Source organism: Callospermophilus lateralis, chromosome 4, assembly GCF_048772815.1.
Source record: "Callospermophilus lateralis isolate mCalLat2 chromosome 4, mCalLat2.hap1, whole genome shotgun sequence".
Taxonomy (NCBI): domain Eukaryota; kingdom Metazoa; phylum Chordata; class Mammalia; order Rodentia; family Sciuridae; genus Callospermophilus; species Callospermophilus lateralis.
Window position 1 is genome coordinate 81,222,028 of NC_135308.1, and position 23,337 is coordinate 81,245,364.

At 39.5% G+C, this 23,337-nt stretch overlaps 1 protein-coding gene across 1 annotated transcript; it reads left to right on the plus strand.

Annotated features, from left to right (window-relative positions):
* Positions 1-18,867: 18,867 nt before the first annotated feature.
* On the plus strand, positions 18,868-22,820 carry Apold1 (apolipoprotein L domain containing 1). The gene is made up of 2 exons (XM_076852678.1): positions 18,868-18,955; positions 20,176-22,820. The coding sequence occupies exons 1-2, from the start codon at positions 18,953-18,955 to the stop codon at positions 20,917-20,919; spliced, it is 747 nt and encodes a 248-aa protein (XP_076708793.1). The 5' UTR covers positions 18,868-18,952; the 3' UTR covers positions 20,920-22,820.
* Positions 22,821-23,337: the final 517 nt, after the last annotated feature.

Consider the following 23,337-nt stretch of genomic DNA (forward strand, 5'->3'; position numbering starts at 1 on the left):
AGAGGATTTTGCTAAGTTGTGGAGGGCCTTGCTAAGTTGATGAGGCTGGCTTTAAACTTTTCGATCCTTCTGCCTCAGCTTCCTGAATCACTGAGATTACAGGTGTGCTTACTTTTTTACTGAAAAAAAAGCATATTCATAAAACTGTATGAAACAAATTATTATATAGAGAACATTTTGTAACCTTAACAAGGTCAAGAAATAGAAACTTATCAGTTCCTCTTTGTGTCTCACCTGATCTCAACCCTCTTCCACCTCCAAAGAGTAACCACTTTCTTGCTTTATTATTATTATTATTATTATTATTTTTAATAGTAGTAGTATTGGGTACTAAATCAAGGGCATTCTACCACTGAACTACATCCCAGCCTTTTTTTTTTTTTTTTTTTTTTGAGACAAGATCTTACTAAATTGCCCAGGTTGACCTCCAATTTGCAGTCCTCCAGCCTCAGTCTTCCAAGTAGCTGGGATTACAGGTTATTGCCATTGTACCTGGCTCACTTGACTTAAAAAAAACAAAACAAAACATTGTACTGAGATATAATTCACCTATCATGTATTTAATCTACTTAAAGGGTACAATTCAGTGGTTTTGGGGACATTCACAGAGTTGTCAACCATATCATGACATATATGGTGCTTCCTTGTACTCAGTAGTAGAGTTCATATAGAAGAGTCAGAATGAATGCTCATTATATTCCATTATTTGCTACTTTTCAGGATTTTTAAAAAATTTTATTTAGAGATAGGATCTCACAAAGTTGCTCAGGGCCTCACTAAATTGCTGAGACTGGCTTTGAACTTGTAATTCTCCTGTCTCAGCCTCCTGAGCTGCTGGGATTACCAGCCTGTGCCGCCATGCCTGGTTTACTTTTCAGGATATTAATTAGTTTCCTTCCATCCTTCAAAGGTAACCAATTAGTTGTATATTTGTTTTTAGACCATTGTGAATACATAGATTCTAATATATTTGATGGGTTTTAATCTACTGTGATTGTTAGCGCTACTCAAACTCAGATTGTTCCATCTTGGCCAGAACTGCCTCCTGAGTTCTCTGGCACAACTCCAGTTGTTGCTGTTAATTTCCTTGCTATCTGATATGACAGGATGTTATAACGCGTATTGCTGGCTCTGGTAATTGAAACTGGAAGAGTGATGTAGGAATAGACAAATAAGTTAATAGAAAGAAGGAAAGAATAACTTAGAGAGTTGTACAATGATTATCATTGTTTTGATGTTGGCATTTATTGTGTTTTCTATGAAGAACATTTACCCAAATTTATTTTGGATATTTCCCTTCATCCATTGAGCCTTATTCAACTGTGTTAAGAGGAGAGAGCCCATCTTCAGCTCCAATTGCTGCCTTGATTCACTATCTAGTCACCCTATCTTATGACTGCTTGAGAGATGGGTACAGCCAGGCATGAGGACTATAAACCACCACTTGGGATTCTGAGGTAGGACAATAATAAGTCTCAGGCCAACCTGGGCAATTTAGTGATATCCTGCCTCAAAATAAATAAATAAATAAACAAGCAAGCAAATAAATAAATAAAAATTAAAAAATGGCTGGGGGTGTAGCTCAGTGGTGAAATCCCCATCCCAAGAATAGAGATGGGACATGACCAGAGTTGAGGAAAAATAGAAGACAGTCACTGGTTTTCTGGGGAAGACATTAGGACAATTGGCTGTCCGTTTGGAAGGAGATGTTAAACCTCTACTTACCATTCACAAATATTCATAGTAGTATTAGAAACAGAAGAGTCTGTTATTATTAGAAGACACAAAACAAAAAGCCATATATAGGCTGATAAATTAATTACAAGGTGTCAGGACTATACAACATAAGAGATAAAATTGAAGGACAAGCAAGGGAATAGAATTAAACGTTTAATACGTACATGATAAAGAACCAGGACACTTATCAAGATAAAGCTTCTACTTTTGTGGTAAGTAAATAAACAAACAGAAATATGGGCAAATGATATAAACAGATAATTCACATGTGAGGAGATAGAAGGAAAAAACACCCAAACACACGAGAAGTTCTCACCCTCAATAATAATCAGAGAAGTACATTTTAGAACAGCTTGAGATAATTCAATAGAATGAATGTACTGAAGTTTAACCATTTCCCTACAGAGGGAGACTTCCTACATAAAATACCCAGTGAACACATCTTTGTCTTTTTCTTTGGAACCTATTTCTGCTTTTGAGATATTAAACTTGTAAACCTAAATGGAGAATATGATGGGAGAGAGGGGAAAAGAAAAAAAAAATGATGGCAAATGTCTTGATATCTGGGTCCCAAATAGAAGCTGTGTATTATATGAACATACTCTGAAACTTATCTTCAGAATGTTCTTTGAATTTTATGCTTAATCATGTGCTTGATCTAATACACTTAGAGACTACTGAAACTTTTCTGGTCAGATTAGTTCAAACACTTAGCCATTGTTCTCTTTCCTTGAAATAAAGCTGATTGAAGGATTACCTTGTCTGAATAGCTGTAGAATTCCGAAACTCCTTTATAAAGACTTACTTCATTTTTAGGTTTTAAAATATCCATGATTTCTTTTGGATTAATGGTCTAAACATGCATATTTGGCTATAACTATAGTTTGTTTATTGTTCATTATTGTTGTGTGTCCCAGAGAGAGGAAATTGTTGAATGTCTATTCAGTAGGGAAAGAAAATAAATATCAAAATAAAAATGGGTATGCCTTTTGTTCATGTAATTTCAATTTTGGGAATCACTCTTATGGAAACCCTTGTAAGAGTATATATATGCACATATATATATCTGCCCTCGAGAATGCTCATTGTTCTATTAAAGAAACAATTTAAAATATGGCAAATGTGTAACAATAAAGGATTAGATAAATGAATCAAGACCTGTCCCTGCAGTGAGTGACAGTTACATGTATTACTCTGGAGAAATATCCTAATAATATAGGATTCTGGTGGGAAACAGAATTCACCCCAGATGGTTCAAATGATCAGATTTTTATTTACTTATAGAAGTTGGACAATTGTAAGCAAACTAACAAGAGATGGGGAAGTGCCTAGGGGCTAGAAAATATGAAAAACTATACCATTCTAAGGGCAAAAGGTGCAAGTGAGAGGTCTTGATACCAGGAGCCCAGAGAAGTCTGCAATCATGGAGGCAGAGCCACCCAGGGGAACTTACAGTCAGATAGGAACACAACTGTTGCAAAAGACAGAGCTGAGGCAGGGAGGAACCGGAGGAAGAGGAAGAGTTTATGACTTCCTCCTGATTGTGCTCTGATAACTTTTTTGGTACTCTAAGAGGCTGAACCCAAGTCAGGAGCTTTTGACTTGGGAGCCTGAGGGAGGTGGTCCTCAAGAGTCAGGCTGCCAGAGGCCCAGAATGGGCAGAGAGAAAGGGCAAAAGTAGACTAACACAATGTTTGAGGATTTGGGTGTGTGTGTGTTAAATTAATGATTTTTTCTTTGACCATATCAATGGTATATACTTGAAATATACAGCTTGGTGTTTTAATGTAGCTATACATTGCAGAATGTATAGATACAAACCAAGCTAGTTAATGTGTCTGTTTCTTCATAGACTTATATATTATATTCATGTTGAGAACATTGTTTTCCTGGCAATTTTCAAGTATATATACTTGATTGTTAACTTTAGTCACTGTGTTATTCAGTAGCTCTGAACTTGTTCCTTCTGAATAAAAAGAAAATTTTCTTTTTGCTGAGGATGAAACTCAGGGCCTCATATGTGCTATCCAAGTGCTGTATCATTGAGCTACACTCTCAACCCCTATCTAACTGAAATTTTGTATGTTTTGAGCAATATCTCCTGCTTCACCCACAATTTCATGTTTTACACACACACACACACACACACACACACATACACACATTATATTTTTAAAGTGGTAGATGGATACAATACCTTTATTTTTAATTTTTATTTTTATGTGGTGCTGAGACTCGAATCCAGTGTCTCACACATGCTAGGCAAGCACTCAGCCTACAATATGTTATTTTTATAAAAGAAAATCACAGCCACATATTTGACATACACATAAACATATTTATGTTGGGTGTGGTGATGCACACTTGTAATGTCAGCTACTTAAGCGACTGACAGGAAGATTGCTTGAGCCCAGGAGTTTGAGGGCAGCCTGAGCAATGTAAAAAGACCCCATCTAAAATAAATAAATAAATAAATACATATATTTGTATAATCATAGACCTTATATAAGAACATAGGTAGCTGGGTGTGGTGGAGCACACCTGTAATTCCAGTAACTCTGGAGGCTGGGGCAGGAGGATTGCAAGTTCAAGGCCAGCCTTAGCAATTTAGCAAGGCCCTTAGCAACTCAGATACTATCTCTAAATAAAGAATAAAAAGCACTAGGGATGTGGCTTAATGTTAAAGTGCCCCTGGGTTCAATCTCCAGTGCCAAAACAACAAAACAAAACAACAACTAATTGAACTGTAAACCTCAGTAGAGGCTGAAAAGAGATGGAAATACATATATTATAGAAATTTGTTGCAAAATGTATGTATTTGGTTTGCTATTAGAAAATTAAACAATATTTTCCATGAAAAGAAAGCACTGTTAAACTTACAGTGAAAACAGAAGTCAGAGGAACCCCTAAATTCTTATGAAAAAAAGTTACTTCACTTAAGAGCATACTTAGAGAGAAAGCTCTAAAGTCTATGTTAATTCTTTTAATATTAAAGAGCAGATCTTATATGTTATAGTGTTGGATAGGATTCTCTGCTGCAAAGATCAGAAATCAAATCAAGATCATTTAAGGAATAAAAGTAGGAGTTAAAAAAATAAGAACATACATGTAGTTCATGGATGAACAATGGAAAGAAATAAAAATTAAGACTGTCTCTTGGATCCTTGCCATTTTTTTGGACCTAGCTATTCAGAAGTGTTTTCTACAACCTAGATGCTCATCAATAGATGAATGAATAAAGAGACTGTAGTATATATACACAATGGAATATAACTCAGCATTGGAGTTGGAGAATATCATGATAAGCGAAGTAAGCAATTCCAAAACCCAAAGGCAGAATGTTTTCTGATTAGTGGATACTGATTCATAATGCAGGGGAGTGGGCATGGGAGGAATGGAGGACTTTGAATTGGGCAAAGGGGAGGGTGGGAAGGGGAGGGGTCATGAGGCAAGAAAGATGTTGGAAGAAGATGGACATCATCACCCTACGGACACATATGATTGCATGAATGGTGCTACTCTACATCATGTACAAACAGAAAATTGAAATGTTGTGCTCTGTTTGTGTACAATGAATTGAAATGCATTTTGATGTCATGTACAATTAAGTAGATCAAATAAAAAAGAAAGAAAGAAATATTTTCTGCTCTTTGGGGCACACAATGAGCAAAATATGGCTGCCCACGGGGCTCACATTCCATATTTCAGTTCCAGCAACTGAGAAAAATAATGAGTGATCCAACTCTCTTTAAGCCCAAATCAAATTTCCAAATCTCAGAGAAAGTGCTTAAAGGGAATTTATAGCATTGAATGGTTATTATAGAAAAGAAGGGCTGAGTGCAATAGTGCATCTCTGAATTCCAGTGACTTTGGAGGCAGAGGTAGGAGGATTGCAACTTTGAAGCCAGCTTGAGCAATTTAGGGAGACTCTGTTTCAAAAAAAAAAAAAAAAAAAAAAAAAAGAAAAAGAAAGAAAGAAAGACAGCTGGAGATAGGACTCAGGGGTCAAGTGCCCCTGAGTTCAATCTCTAGTGCAAAACAAAACAAAACAACATCTAAATTTTCGACTTAAGAGAACTAGAGAAAGAAGAGTAAATTAAATCCAAAATTAGAGCAGAAATCAACAAAACTGAAAATAGGAAATCAATAGAGAAAAATCAATGACACTAAAAGGTGGTTCTTTAAAGACATCAATAAAATCAATGAATCTGTACCAGAATGAGGAAAAAAAAAGAAAATAAAAGATAGGACACATCAGATACAAAAGAGAGCACACTGTTATAGATTTCCTGGACATTTTTATTTTCTTTTTTGTTGTACTGGGGATTGAACCCAGGGGTGATTTACCACTGAGCTACACCCTCAGCCGTATTTATTTATTTATTTATTTGGTACTGGAGATTGAACTCAGGGTCATTCAACCACTGAGCCACATCTCCAGCCCTATATTGTATTTTATTTGATTGAACTCAGGGTCACTCAACCACTGAGCCACATCCCCAGCCCTATTTTGCATTTTATTTAGAGATAGGGTCTCACTGAGTTGCTAAGCACCTTGCTTTTTGCTGAGGCTAACTTTGAACTCACAATCCTGCTGCCTGAGCTGCTGGGATTACAGGCGTGCAAACCACTGTGCCTGGTCTATTTATTTATTTTTATTTTGAATCAGGGTTTCACCAAGTTGCCCAGTCTGGCCTTGAACGTGCAATTCTAATGCTTCAGTCTCCTAGCTTGCTGGTATGTATAGGTGTGCACTACTATGCCTAGCCATAGATATCCTGAACAGTTAAAGAATAAGAAAAGCATGCTATGAAAATGTCTATTCCCACAAATTTGATAACCTAGGTGATACAGACCAATTTCCTGAAAGATCTAATCTATCAAAATTCAAATAGAAACAATAGATTGTCTGATTAGGGCTATATCTATTAAATAAATAGAATCAGTAATTAATAATCTTCCAAAATAGAAAGCACCCAGTCCAGATGGATTCATTAGTATACTTATCAAACTTCAAAAAATTATTTTTCTTGGTACTGGGAATTAAACCAAGGGCCTCATGCATGCTAAGTGTGCACTCTACCACTGAGCTACATACCTAGCCTCTACCAAACATTTAAGGAAGAAATTATACCAATTTCCTACAATCTTTTTTCACAATAAACTCATTCTATGAAGCCATCCTTACCCTAATATCAAAACCAGTCAAAGATGTACAGAAAAATGAACCAATATCTCTCAGCAACATAGATGCAAAAATCCTGAACAATGTATTAGTGAACTGAAGAACTGGGGCATTCACACACACACTTTGTGTGTCTCTCTCTCTCTCTCTCTCTCTCTCTCTCTCTCTCGGGGCTGGGACAAGAAGGTCATCGAAAGGAAGGTTTTAAGAACAATATTTTATATATATAAATTGAATCCAAAATATATTGAAAGAATTACACACCATCACCAAGTGATTTCTTCAAGATATGCAAAGTTTATTCAACATTCAAAAATTACTTACTATAACTTATCATGTCAACAGGATAAAGAAGAAAAATCTCATCCGGATATGACCAGATGTAGAAAAAGCACTTAACAAAATCCAATATCAGGCCCTGGGTTTGAGCTCCAACACTGTTAAAAAAATCAATCAATCAATAAAGGAATAAATAAAACAAATCAAGTAACTAGAACAATCATGATCAATTTTCAGAGTGTTGTGAATTGATTGAATTCTTCTCCTAAAAATAGGCTTTTAGTAAAGTTAAGAAAGAAAACCAACATCTAACATTCTTTTGCCTAGAAGAGACAAGCTAAAAGTCAAACTATTTAAATAGTCTTAAAGTTGAGGGAGAGCTTAAGGTTTCTTTTGCCTCTGAAGATACAAAACAAGCAGGTGTTAGAATACAGGTTGTCTGAGAACTTCCAAGATAATGACTAAGCTTGGGAAAGGGAAAGACAAAGGTAATTGTTTCCCAGTGTTCCTGAAGATAAGGGGATCTTTATGGCCACTGGAGGGGTGTAGACTCAGCTGCAGTCTTCCTGGCACCAAAGGAAAAGGCCTGTGGTAAAGTAGATATGCTGCAATAGGACCCTTGGGGCAAACAATTCTTTATTAAAGATATAATGTATGTTTCACCCACAGGATCCCAGGTGTTCTGTGCAGGTGTGCACACCTGGGGAGGAGGAAGTAGAACAAACTTAAACTGCTTTCCCTTGATTGCATTAGGGAACCTGGAACAATCGAAGGGTTCCCCGCATCAAAATTGCCCAAGAGAATGAGCAAGTAAAATCATCAAAGACATTATATATATATATATTCCACTCCCCTCCCAGCAAAAGGCAATGATGATAGATCTTTCCTTTAAAAATAATTCTGCTGAATATGGGGGTGCATGCCTATAATCCCAGCAATTCAGCCTCCCAAGTTGAGGCAAAAGGATCACAAATTCTAAGCCAGCTTCAGTAACTCATCAAGACTCTCAATAATTGAGTAAGACCTGGTCTTGAAAAAAAAAAAAAAAAAAAAAAGTGATGGGGATGCAGCTTGGTGGTAAAGTGCCCCTAGGTTGAATCCTCAGTACTAAAATAAATAAATAAATAAGTCAATTTACAAAGCAGTGATTTTCACAACCATCTTATACTGAATTTAAAATAGTTAAACTGATCAGCGAACTAGAATAGATTAGTAATAATCAATATGTCACAAATCAATATGCCACACCAGTAATAAATAATATGGTCATAAAAGAGCATTTTTTAAAAATAAAAAGTGATCAAATGATCAGTCTGGAGAATTACTGCCATGCACTATAATAAACCCCACATGGGTAAAAGTAAGTTAAACTATTTGTCCTGGATATTTTCTCTAAGCAGCAGTTCAGAGAAAATATGCCACTAATATATACCATTCCACCATAATTTCCTAGTTTGAACTTCCTTTTCCCTGGCTATTTGTAGTGTTGGTAGAAGGGTGAGTTCTGTTACCATCTTCCACGTGGAAGCTTAAGGTGACTCACCTTTCCTTTCCCTGCCTAGAACATCCAGGGAATGTGAACTTGACCTGAACTCCACCAACCTGGTGCTCATTCCTAGAACTTTGATTCTTAAGATGATACATGGACAAGAGGGAACGGTGATTGGTCAGTGGCACCCAAACAGGCTATCCAAACCACGAAGCAGATACTGTTCTAATTTCTGCATTCTCTAGAGCTCCTTGGCTTTCACCGACTCTCAGGCATGTTTTTTCAGACTTCTAGCAATAGTTTGCTTATTATTAGCCAGAGTGAAATCCTTACTACATCCAGATGAAGACTGCAATTATAAAGAAATAACGGAGTCTTTTTTTTCCCTTAAATTCTGGGGATTAAACTGAGACCTTGTGCATGCTAGGCAGGCACTCTACCACTGAGTCACACCCCCAGGCCTCCAAAGAAATAACTGAAGAGGAAGAGAGCACCTGAGATGGTTGGTGGTGACACAGTTCATGTTGGACATGAACTTCTCCACAAGGCAAGCACTCTGGAAATAGTCCAGTTGTATACATTTCTCTCTGTCTCTCTCTCTTGCCTTTCCCTACAGGAGGAGGATTCCTCTCTGCTCCTTTGATGTTGAGCTGGCCAAGTGATCTGAGTGACCAATAGAATGTAAGTGGATTTAATGGGTATCATGTCTGAGCAGAAATTGTAGGTATGACTGGCCGATTTTGCTTCCAAAATATATTCCGTACATTATCTAATCTACCAGCAATATCCAAATCCATGATCATCTCTCCCATTTACTTCAGTAGCCTTCCAATACATCTCCTGGCTTTTAGTTGTGTACCTACGAAAACCATTCTTCCCACAACTGCTTGCGAAGTTAAACCCAACCCCATGAGGTCACAGATGAAATGCCTTCGATGGCTTCTCTTTCTTTATAGTACTTGAGAGCCATCATGACTTGGTTCCCCACCTCCCTTCAGTTGCATCCCTATACATTCCCAGCTTCCTACTTAATGTTCAGCAGTACTCAACCGCTTGCGGTGTCCTCATGCTCTTCCTGGCCTCTGTCCATTCTTTTCCCTCAGCCCACCACCCCCTCCCTCCTAATGTCTGTCCAAATAACTCTGGTCAGCTCTCTCGGTTCAGCTCAATACCAGTGCTTCCACAAATCTTCCCTAGTTTTGTAGGCATGCACTTTCTTTGAGCTTTCTTGGTCCCTGCACACATTTCTGGCACTTCCCACATTAAATTAAGATGATTCATTCTGTATCCTTCTATTCCAATCGATTGCCATTCCCCCAAGGGCAGGGACTGTATCTTATTTGGATTTTATCCTCAGAAACTAGGATGGTGCCTGGTATAGGGTAGGTGTTTAATACACAGTCATGGAGCTGAAATAAACCAAATTAAACATTAACTTTCTTTCTTTTTTTTTTTTTTTTGCAATACTGGGAATTGAACTCAGTGGTGTTTTGCTCCTGAGCTAAATCTCTAGTCCTTTTTACTTATTTTGAGACAGGGTCTCACTAAGTTGCCTTGGCTGGCCTTGAATTTATAATTCTCCTGCTTCAGTCTCTTGGATTACAGGTATGCACCATCCTGTCTGGCTAAACATTAATGTAAGAAAACAGTTGTCTCAAAGCCTTCTGCGGCTATTCTTACAAAGCTGATAACACCATAGATTGGGTCTTTGGAGAGCAACATAGCAACATGCGACAGAAACTATGAAGCTGTTCATTCTCCTTCACTTGGCATTTTCCTGACTCCCCCAAAGAAAAAACCTAAGGGGAAAACATACACAGATGTCTTGGCAACTCTAGTTACAGTAGTGAAAAAAACTGGAAACAATCCAAGTGTCTAACAGGGAAATGACTAAGAAAACAATGGGATTATTACATAGCTATTAAAAATGACAGAGGTGAGGACTATGTCAACATAGAGAAGTGTGTAAGTGGATGAAAGAACACAGAACAGTGTTTGAACACAAGTTTAAAAATGTGTGTATACATTAACAGATCAGAGACCAATCCGCAAAAATGAAAATGGCTAGAGTTCAGTGTTCACTATGTCTTTATCCCCCTGTGCAATTCCATGAATTTATGACAATAGTTGAAATTCTGTAAAATATGGATATCTTAAAAGCCTTCAGGTTTAATATTCTAAGAGATAATTTAACATTGAGTTCTAATAAGATTCTTATGAAAATGACATTTTTTCAGTGAATAATACTCTTTTCTTTTTTCATTTTAATACATATTATTTATTTATTTGTCTATTTTTGATACTGGGGATTGATCCTAGGGGCTCTTTACCACTGAGCTACATCCCTAGTCCTTTTTATTTTTTATTTTGAGACAGGTTTTTTCTAAGTTGCTTAAGGCCTCACAAAGTTGTTGAGGCTGGCTTCAAACTTGCTACCTACCTGCCTCAGTTTCCAGAGTCTGGGATTACAGGTTTGCACCATAGTGCCTGGCTTAATATATTTTAAAAAATTTTAATTGACATTGTATGTGTAATGATCAGAACATAATAATTAACACATCCATCACCTCAAACCAAAATAACTACATTTATTTAGTTAAACTCATAAAGCCACCATAAGAGTGTCACTATATACTAGATCTCTTACAGTCTCATGAAATTCACAAAATATGGGCTAACATCCTCAGGTGTATCTGTGTTATTATTTTATGTCTCTCTTTTTCCTTCCTTCTTTATTTGGTACTGAGGATTGAACCCAGGACTGCTTTACCTGTGAGCTATATCCCCAGCCCTTTTCTTTTTTTGGTCCAGGGATTGAACCCAGGGGTGCCTAACCACTGAGCCACATCTCCAGCCCTTTTATATTTTATTTAGAGACAGGGTCTTGCTGAGTTGCTTAGAGCCTCCTTTTGCTGAGGTTGGCTTTGAACTTGCAATCTTGCTGCCTCAGCCTCCCTAGCTTTCAGGATTAGAGGCATACTCCATAGCACCTGGCTCTGGGGCAGCTTTTTGAACCAGCACTGCTAACTAAACTTTGTGTGTGTGTGTGTGTGTGTGTGTGTGTGCGTGCTGGGGATGGAATTCAAGAGTCTTGCACCTGCTAGGCAAGCGCTACAACTGAGCTGCCTGAATCTTGTTTTTTTTTTTTTTTTTTTTAATGCTTCTATCATAGATCAAGTTGCTTATTGGAACAGGGCCTAGAAGTTTTAACATAAAAATTCATATTCATGGGATGCAGTGGCACACGTCTGTAATCCCAGCGGATAGGGAGGCTGAGGCAGGAGGATCACTAGTTCACTGAGTTTAATCCCTGGCACAATAAACAAAAAGCAAAAAACTTCAAATTCTTCCATTTCCTACTTTGGAATGAAGAGAAATGGAAAGTTGCCCTTGAATAAGGAATTACACTGGGTTTCATGGTTAAGAGGAAGCCACTGACTCCTCTTGCCCTCCTAATTTGTTCCTCCCAATGTGCCTATATTCAGCTTGTGACCTGCCAAGATGCCTTCCCCTTTTAATGTTGAGACAGGGCCTCACTAAATTGCCCATGCTGACCCTAAACCTGTGATCCTCCTGCTTCAGCCTCCCTATTCTCTGGGATTGCAGATATTTGCCACCATGCCTGGATAATTTATATTTCTTTATTTGAATGAATGTACTTATTAGAATGGATTAAAAAGAAAGGTCTCAAAGACCTTTGGCCTAAACCTCATATTCACAAATTATCTCCATTTTAAACTTTTTTTTTTTTTTTTAGGTGGACACAGTATCTTTATTTATTTTTATGTGGTGCTGAGGATCGAACCCAGTGCCTCGCATATGCCAGGCCAGCGCGCTACCACTTGAGCCACATCCCCAGCCCCCATTTTAAACTTTTTTTTGGGGGGTACTGGGGATTGAACTCAGGGTCACTCAACATGAGGAGCCCTAGTTTGTATTTTATTTAGACACAGGGTCTCACTGAGTGGCTTAGTGCCTTGCTTTTGCTGAAGCTGGCTTTGAACTTGTGATCCTCCTGCCTCAGCCTCCTAAGCTGCTGGGATTACAGGCATGTGCCACCGTGCCCAGCTTAATTTTTTTTTCTTTTTATGGTACTGTGAATTGAACGCAAGGGTGCTTTACCATCCAGATCCATCCCTAGTCCTTTTAAACTTTGTGTTTTGAAACAGGGCCTCACTAAGTTGCTGAGGCTGGCCTTTGATTTGAATCCTCCTGCCTCAGCTTCCCAAGTCACTGGAATTACAGGTGTGATACCCACATCAGGCTCAAATTTAAACTTTTGAGATTGTTTCCAAATGATGTTCTATATATAGTCAGTGAGATATACTGACAAAGATTTACAGAGAAAAAAAAAACCTACCTTATACTAAATTTGTGCCAGTTTATTACTGTAGTGCACTATTAATTAATATTTTTATAAATTCAGTAATTACACTGTGAATGGAAAACTACTGACATTGGCCAGGCACGGTGCATGCCTGTAATCCCAGTGGCTTGGGAGGCTGAGGCAGAAGGATCAAAGCCAGCCTCAGCAATTTAGCAAGGCCCTAAGCAACTTAGTGAAAACTTGTCTCAAAATAAAAAAATAAAAAAGGGCTGGGGATGTGGCTTTGTGATCACCCTGGGTTCAATCCCCAGTACCCACCCCTGCCAAAATATTGACATTATAAGACATACTACATTATAATTTAAAAAATAAACCATGAATTTTATATCTTGTTATAGAATTTTATTTGGAAGGCCTGAGCAGAATTATCATTTTATCTTTAAAACTGGATAGTTTGGGGCTGGGAATGTGGCTCAGTAGCAGAGTGCCTGATTGGCATGCATGAGGCCCTGTATTCGATTTCCAGTACTTAAAAAAAAACAATGATAGTTTTAAGCAGGACCTAAAACTAATGATTTATCCATAACCAACAGTATAAACACCTAACACTCTACTCTTACTAGTCTATCATGTGACCATCACCAGAAAATTAGCAACCTCTAGGAGAGTGGAACACAGCCTTAGCTGTAGTCAGAACACCTGCGTTTTCCCAGACACACGCCAGCCCTCCTGAACTATACTCCCCAGGATTAAAAAGACTTCTCTCCTTAAAAAGCTCTTGGCTATAAGCTGGGGGTGTGGCTCAGAGGTAGAGCCTAGTGTGTGAGGCACTGGGTTTGAGCCTCTGAACCACATGAAAATAAAATAAAGACTTTGTGTCCACCTAAAAAACAAACAAAAACAAAAACAAACTTTTGGCTTCTCTTCCTTCCTGGGCTGTATTCCCTTATGGTTCTAGACTTAGAATCCAAGTTTGTCCTGTTAGTGCTACACATAATGAATTTAACAGATCTGAAGGATAGTCTGAGGGCCTGACACCGATTTCTTTTTTTCCCTTCCTTCTTTCCTTCCATTAGTTATACATGACTGTTGCTGAGCCATCCATGGGCTGTGTGTGTGTGTGAGCTATGTGCATTTGAGCTATATGAGGGGAGTAGTCTAGCATTGCATGCTGATTGGGCTGTGCTATGCAAGTGCACCTTTCCTGTCGCTCGGCCTGTGATCTCACACAGCATCTGAGATGGGTGTGGCTTGCCAAGATGTCAATCAATCTGCTGGCCATAGTACATCACAGAGCAAGACTCCACCTTTTGAAACCCTATCCCCTGCCTTATTTGGTGAAGAACATTCCATCGAAGTTCCTGTTGTGTGTCCTCCCTATAAAATAAAGAGATTCCGGGTGGGTGCTCTCTTTCCAGAGCTGTCCAGTATGGAGCTGACCCTTAAGGTCACAGAGCAGTCCCACCCTCGACATGAGAAACTCAGGTTTGTGTGTTGCATGGTTTCTTCACCGTTTTCTTAGTTTATTGCTGCAGCCAGCTCCTTTAAACCCAGCTCATTTCGCCAGCCCAGCCAGCTGGCAGGATGTGACAGCAGAATGATCTTCGATTCATTGTACACAAATGGAGCAGAATTTTTCACTTCTTTGGTTGTACCCAAAGTAAGGTCATACCATTCGTGCAATCATGTGTACCTAAGGTAATGATGACTGTCTAATTCCACTGTCTTTCATACCCCCATGCCTCCTCCCCACTCCTCTTTGCTCCATCCAAAGTTCCTCCACTTATCCCACCCCCCCATTATGAATCAGCATCCACTAATCAGAGAAAACATTCAGCCTTTGTTTTTTTGGGATTGGCTTACTTTGCTAAGCATGATATTCTCCAACTCCATTCGTTTACCTGCAAATGCCATAATTTTATTCTCTCTTAGTGCTCAGTAATATTCCATTGTGTATGTATACCACAGTTTCTTTATCCATTCATCTATTGAAGGGCATCTAGATTAGTTCCACAGTTTGGCTACTGTGAATTGTGCTGCTATGAACATTGGAATGGCTGCATCACTGTAGTATGCTGTTTTAAAGTCCTTTGGGTATAGACAGAGGAGTGGGATAGCTGGTTAAATGGTGGTTCTATTCCAAGCTTTCTAAGGAATCTCCATACTACTTTCCAGATTGGCTGCACCAATTTGCAGTCCCACCAACAATGTAAGAGTGTGCCTTTACCCCTACCTCCTCGCCAATACTTACTGTTGTTTGTATTCTTGATAACTGCCCTTCTGATTGGAGTGAGATGAAATATTAGAGCAGTTTTGATTTGCATGAGATGTTGAACATTTTTGCGTGTATTTGTTGATTGATTATATGACTTTTTTTTTTTAAAGAAAGAGAGTTTTTTTTAATATTTATTTTTCAGTTTTCGGTGGACACAACATCTTTATTTATTTTATTTTTTTTTTGCCATAATTTTATTCTTTTATTTTTTTTTATTTTTTTATTTTTATTTTTTTTATTTTTTAATTTTTTTCATCTTTCATACATTTGATTCATGTGAGTTATGCTTTTCCATTTTTACCCCAAATACAAATTGCAGAATCACATCAGTTATACATTCACAATGTTTACATAATACCATATTAGTAACTGTTGTATTCTGCTGTCTTTCCTATCCCCTACTATCCCCCCTCCTCTCCCCTCCCATCTTCCCTCTCTACCTCATCTGTTGTTGTTCCGTTCTCTCCCTGCCCCCCCCTTTCCCCTCACAACCTCATATATGTGATTTCGTATAACGAACAACATCTTTATTTTTATTTTTATGTGGTGCTGAGGATTGAACCCAGTGCCCGTGCATGCCAGGCGAGTGCATTACCACTTGAGCTACATGCCCAGCCCAATTGTATGACTTCTTCTGAGAAGTGTCAGAAGCCCATTTATTGATTAGGTTGTTTGGTTGCTTTTTTGTTTTTGTTTTTGTTTTTTTTTGGTGTTAAGTGTTTTGAGCTCTTAATATATTCTGGAGATTCGTGCTCTTTCTGATGTGCGTGTGGCAAAAATTTGCTCCCCAAATGTAGGCTCTCTGTTCACCTAATTTCTTTTGTTGAGAAGAAGCTTTTTAGTTTGACTCCATTCAATTTATTGATTTTTGACTTTATTTCTTGTGCTCTAGGAGTCTTGTTAAGGAAGTTGGGGCCTAATCCAACATAATGAAGATTTGGGCCTACTTTTTCTTTTATTAGGCGTAAGGTACTCTGGTCTGATTCCTAGATCCTTGATCCACTTTGATGCTGGGAGCCATCAGCCAAGTAGGTATGACAATTTCCTTGCCAGCGTACCCCCATGTTTCTTTAGTGGAAGGACTCACGGAAATAGGACATTTTGCAGGACATTGCATGTAAGGTGACCTTGCTCAAGGACCAGGGCGGATCCGTGTTTAGGGTGTTCCCAGTTTAGCATAATAGGAGATTAGGGTGTTCCCCCTTTAGAATAGGGCGTATCCTGCTGCTGAGTTCCTCTTGAGTTCTTAGGGTCAGACAGTATATTTGGGAGACAGAAGCCCAGGTGGTGGATTTGGGCAGAGAACGTGGATTCCCCCAGAACGTGTTTGTAGACGGCCGGTGTGAGTTCGGGAATAAAGAATTGCTGTTTGAATCTACAAGCTGTGTGGAGACTCGTGATTTGTGCCCAGCCAGAGACTGCGGCACTTTGAGTTGAGTTTTGTGCATGGTGAGAGATAGGGATTTAGTTTCATTTTGCTGATGTGGATTTCCAGTTTCCTAGCACCATTTGTTAAAGAGGCTCTCGTTTCTCCAATATGTTTTTGGCACCTTTATCTAGTATGAGATAACAACTGTATTTATGTGCGTTTGTCTCTTTGTCTTTTATTCCATCACCATTTGCAACCTTTTTCTCTCTAGGGTATTATGCTAATAATGCCCAACAAATAGTTTTGTTTAAACTTTGAAGACACAGTCCACAGATTTTTTTGGAGAAACTGACCACATAGATTTTTTGATCAAAATATCTTCAATTTGCCAGGCATAGTGAGTGGTACATGCTAGCTACTCTGGAGAATTGAGGCAGGAGGATCACTTGAGCCTAGGAATTCAAGGCCAGCCTGGGCAACATAATGAGAAGAACCCCGCACCCCATCTCACACACACACACACACACACACACAAAGACCAATGCTGGATTGAAAGTGTTACATGTCAATTCTTGTAAATAATTTGCAATGTAAATAGGTTATTTCAGGCAGTAAAATTACAAGTAGCCCTAATAATCAAATGATTGGACCCCCCCCCTTCATAAAGAGGCAGATGTGGAGAAATGGTTTTCAATACAGAGAACAGCAAATTCCAAAACATTGGCTGAGTTCAGTACACATGCTGTCCATTCTCATAGATTTTCTACTTCTTCATTCTATTTTTGTATTATGATTACTGATACTTTGAAGAAGAGCCTGCATCCCAGAAAGACCCTGCATTTCTCATTCATGAAATAAATATTTGATTGTGTTAATCTAAGCCCCAAATACACAGGACAATGTGCAGAGAAGTTGGAGCATATGGGAACCGAAGTTTCAGAGTACAGCCTCTCCTAGTCCACCTTCTCAGTTTACCCTGGCTTACATCCCATTTGGAGGGCTTATGTATATGGGGACAGAAGAAGATATTTGCCTACTTGTTACTTCAAAAGCACAGGTGGATACTGAAGGCATCTTGACCAAGGTTATGTTTAACCTTTGAGGAGTTACAACAAGAATATTTGAACACTGACCAAGTTCAGAATAATCAAGTTCAAAATAACTGTGGATGTACATAGTAGAAGATGGTGCTATGTTGATAAACAGAAATTATAAATTGTATTGTTGATAAATATAAGTTGTAAAAGCTAGTGACTTAATCATATTCCAGAATGATATGGTTGTGAAGATTTTCCAAATGAATCAGAGAGTGGAGGCAATAATCATTTAATTGAAAAATCAATTTGATCTTCCTAATCCAAAGGTGAGAATGTTACAGGGAGGGCCATGAGTTTGGGTCCCTGGGGTTATGACTGAGTTCACAGGTCTGCTCAAGTTCCCAGATGCTGCGCTCATTTTTCCTTCCTGTATCATCCAAATAATTGTCTTTCAGCCCATGATTCACTAACCTATAGATAGAATCCACTCACTTAACTTTCACAAGAGCCACAAATGAAAATCAGGGAAGCCATATCTCCTCTGCGGTGAAAAGGGTATAATTAGCTCTGTATACAGCTTAACCCTACTGATTTTTCTGACTCATTTGGCCTGCAGTGTGCCCTTTCTGAGACCTCCTATGTTCTCCACGGTTGGAGATGCCCAAAACTACACGCAGCCCTTCCAGCGGGCGTGGCCTTGCATTCTTAAGACCGGGTAGAGATGGCTGTACAGCTGAAGGGTCACATGTGTCGAGCCACTCACAGATGCACAATACTATTTGAAATATAGGCGTGGGCTCTGAGTGGCTATATCAGATCCACCCTCTCTTTTCTTTTTAAAAATGATTTTGACCTCTCAAGAAATACTATAATTGGTCAGCCTGGGGTGCGTTTGAAAGCCTCTGCGATGGCGTCATTAGCTATTCTCAGGAGAGGAAAGGCAGGGTATCGCCCCTGGGAGGATGACAACACTTGTTTCAAGTTGGGGAAGAGCCTGTGGTTCTCTTCCTGCGTTTGGGGGAAAGCGAACACACAATGTTCATTTCCTAAATACGGGATGTGCTGTGCTGGCAGGTCATTTTCCACCATGTCACATCCTTCTGGGTGAAGGCAGCAGGGGTCAGGGCAGGAAATGGCAAATTCTCAGAATGAGACAAAGCTTTCCCAGGGCGGCTATTGGTTCCCTGGAACTATAAAGCACACTCATCCAGAAACAGCCTCGGAATTTTCTTTCCTGGAGGCAGCCAGAAGTGAATGGTAAGTGGGGATTCTAGGATATTGTCTGAGAAATGGCCTTTGGATGGTAATACAAGGGTTGTAGCCTTGTCCAATATGTATCAGGGAAGTCTTTTTCTTATTTCTTCTTTTTACCTGGAAACATCACTTGTAGGTTGACTTATGGAAGCCTGAAAGTAAAATTAAGATTCAGGAGTCAGGAGATAAAGATGCTAAACTAGGCTCTGTGAAGAGTCAGCTGCATCTAGAACATGTCTCTGGTTCAATTTCCTCATCTTCTAGATGAGAGTAGTGATTTTTGTCCTGATATCTCACAGTTTTGAAATGCTTTCTTTTTGTGGCTTATTTGCCAATTTAAAGAAATCCCTGACGGTGAAGACTATGGTTGACATGAAGATGGGAATCTCCGGTAACTAGGAAGGATGTACTTTTACCCCAGGATGTTCAGTTTTCTCTTTATTAGTCACCTTCCACTGGCTTCAATTCAATTTGGTACTAGATAGGTAACCCTCAGTGAGTTGTCACACAACGTTTTTGGCCACTTTATTTTTTCAAAGTTTTCATGATATTTCTCCTTAATTATAGTAAAATTCCCTTAATTTTTAAAAGGAAGCTTTAAACACCTCAAGACATGGAGGTATTAGTTGGATGTCATATCTTAGGCTTGAATCAAAGATAAGAGCCTGGAAGATTGGCAAACCAAAGAAAGTTGCTTCAGGCAAGAATCTAACTTAGAAAAATCAGTTTCTTAAATTTGAAAGACAATATTCTTTTGAGATTTTGGGTGACTTATCTTTTTTTACTTATCAGAGAAAGAGATGGGAAAAATGGTATTGGAAAATTCCTAGGATCCAAGTCTTCATTTGATGAAAGGCTAAAATGTTATCTTTCAAACAGCAAAGGCCTCCGTTTTGGAGTAGCCTTCTACCCCCACCCACCCCCATTTAAATATTTAACAGTTGATGCAGTCCATCTTTAGCGTTCCCTGGGAGAGAAGCAGAAGATGGCATCATTCCTATTTGCGTATGCGGATAGAGTGTCTGAGAACTAGTGTGACTTGTTCCAGATCCCTGAACTTTGAGAACTTGACATATGACCCATTGGAAATGGACCGGTTTCACCTAGCGTGGCAACAGCGGGTGTATTTAATTTTTGACGACTCTCACTTAGGTGAGGGAAGCACAGGCAGAGTAGCGGCAGGCACCAAGGCTCCAGGTAATTGCTTTTCTGTGTCCCCTCAGGGCATGGAGCGGCCTGCGGCCTGGGAGCCGCAAGGTGCGGATTCGCTGCGTCGCTTCCAAGGGCTGTTGCTGGATCGCCGCGGCCAGCTCCACGGCCAGGTGCTGCGCCTGCGCGAGGTGGCCCGGCGCCTAGAGCGCCTCCGCCGGCGATCCCTGGCGGCCAACGTGGCGGGCAGCTCACTGAGTGCGGCGGGCGCAGTCGCTGCCATCGTGGGGCTTTCGCTCAGCCCTGTCACCCTGGGTGCCTCGCTTCTTGCGTCGGCTGTGGGACTAGGGGTGGCCACCGCTGGAGGGGCGGTCACCATCACGTCCGACCTCTCTCTGATCTTCTGCAACTCCCGGGAGGTGCGGAGGGTGCAGGAGATCGCGGCCACCTGCCAGGACCAGATGCGTGAGATCCTGAGTTGCCTGGAGTTCTTCTGCCGCTGGCAGGGCCGCGGGGACCGCCAGCTGCTGCAGAGCGGGAGGAACGCCTCCATGGCCCTGTACAACTCTGTCTACTTCATCGTCTTCTTTGGCTCACGTGGCTTCCTCATCCCCAGGCGCTCGGAGGGGGCCACCAAGGTTAGCCAGGCGGTTCTGAAGGCCAAGATTCAGAAACTGGCGGAGAGCCTGGAGTCCTGCACCGGGGCTCTGGACGAACTTAGTGAGCAGCTGGAGTCCCGGGTCCAACTCTGCACCAAATCCAGCCGTGGCTACGACCTCAGGATCTCTGCTGACCAGCCCGCAGGGTTGTTTTTCTGAGAACATCCTTTCCCCCTAATGACCTCGGCCTGAAACTACTCCCATGGGATGCTCCAGAAAAACACCACTTTGGGCTAAGAACTGAGTGCAAAGAATGTGAAAGTGGGTGGGTGCTCACAGCCCTTTTCCCATCACTGACATGCAGCCTGGGCTTGCATATTAGGAACTTCTCACTCGTGTGATCCTAATGGAGTTTGTGACCTGAAAACTCTTTTTCCTTTATCAAGAACCTTTTAGACCTCACGTAGCTGTCCAGATACACCTGCTTTGGAGTTATTTCTAGTGGTAGGGGCGGGTCCTTGACCCCACCCTGATGATTTGAGTTGGGGCTGGAGAGGGTGCCACCCTCTGGTTTCTCTCCAAATCCCACTAGGCTTTGAGGTCCTCAAAATGCCTGTGAGAGGAGACACTTGCTTTAAAATCTCTCTTCAGGAGTTTCTGATAAAAAGAACTCCAGAATCCTGTTTGGGACCCAGAAAGGGCCAGGAGCTGACATTGCCCTCTTCTTCCTGCCCCGCCCACAAAGTGTGGTCCCAGGACTGCTCATTAGTACCATCCAGGAACTTGCTGGGATCACCTAGTAAGTTCTTGTACTCGATCCCAGATTTAAGGAAGCATAAAGTCTAAATGTGTGGCCCAGCAATTTGTGTTTAACAAGCCCGCAGATGATTCTGATGTACACTAAGGCTTGAAAACTACTGCAACAAATGTCAATTTATGGTCCCTTCAGTGAGACTTCTCAAAGTCTCACGGCCTCTCTAGGGGCTCCTTGGTCTTCAGAATCATTCACAGAAAGGCAGACTGTCCTAGAAGCAAAAGAAAGAATGTATGTGCAAGCAAGCCTGCTGGTCAACCCATCCTGGGGAAATTTTCCACAAGAACTAAGGGATGTAGCTCAATAAGTCCATAAGAGGGCAGTGTTGCCCACTCATTCTAGAAACTGGTACAGAAAGGAATGTGAATTTACCAGAAACAGATATTTCCCTATTATTTTCTCTGAGAACTCCAGACTACAAGTATTTATTTATTTTAAGTTTGCTATTTAATAACTGTTTATTATTTTCATTTAATTTTATTTACTGACCGAATAGCATATTCCTGAATGGAAGACGACTGAGGCTTTTTAAATTTTTTTAACTGAGGCTTTTTTTTTTTTAAAGAAATGAAGTTGAGTTTGATTTTCTAAGGGGTCTTTCTTATTCAGAGGGATTTTTTTTCCTCTAGTGTTTTAAGTAATTTTTAAAAGTAAGTGTGGGGAGTTCTGAACAGAGGGACCAGGAGCTGATTTTAAGCTTGTATATGATGGAGGCTTGAATTGTGGGATATATAAATGATGAAGCATATTTATCCTGAAGGTACTTGACCTGGAGAAAGAATTTATATAGTTTAGGAAATTTTTTAAAATTCAAGGAAATTGAAAGAAGAACTTAGTTCTTGGAAATGTGATGTCCTATGAAATTATGTATAATGGGTGATAGACAAAATAGTTTGTGTTAGGTTGTTACAGTGATGTGTCACATTTTGACTTTGGGGACTGTAAGAAACCTGTTAGTTATGTCTAAGAAAATACTTTTCATTTCTTCAATTTCCATTCCTATAATTGTAATGTTGAAAAATAAGTTGGAATGTCTTCAGGGTTACATACAAAAAACTTGGCTGTATTATTCAATATGCTATAAGTTTATCTAGCCTACACCCATGCTTCCCAATGATGACAGTGTGTCTGAGGAATTATAATTTTAGCAGTAGGGGGAAAGTTTTGCTTTCCTTCTAAGTTGCAGTTGGTCTATGTCCTGGTTTATTATGAAATTAATATTGTCTTTTTTTTAAAAAAATAGTGTAATTTCCCAGACTGCCTTGCATAGATGCTAGCACTGTAGATCACCAGAATGTACTTCACATTGCTGTTGTGTTAAATCATAAAGGTATAGCTATCATTTATTGATGCTTAAACTTGAATTATATTCTTCCAGTGTCTGAACTGTTCCCTAGAAATAAACGGGCAGTTTTGAAAGCAGCAGCAATAGTATTGACAAACTTTTTCTTATCATTTGGGTATTTTAGTATACCAAAGTTATAAACTTCTGGAGTTATTACTTTATTTTAGTGGCCCACTTTACATCTTTGGAAATGTGTCTGCTTTTGAACAATAGTTACACATAGTAGAAATTCAATAAATGCATCTGAATAATTTAATTTACTGGCTGTATTAATAGGAATTTGTTGATAATGAAATATCATCTATCATCTTATTTGTCTGATAAAAAGATTGGAACCTCTACCAGTGTTTAATCAATTTCAGCTAAATTGATCCTAGGAAAAAATATTTCTTTCTTTCATGGGAATGTGAATAAGGCTTTTCCTTAAGGTCTTCATTCTATAAACAAACAGGTTGCAATGGTATGTTGTAAAGGGAAG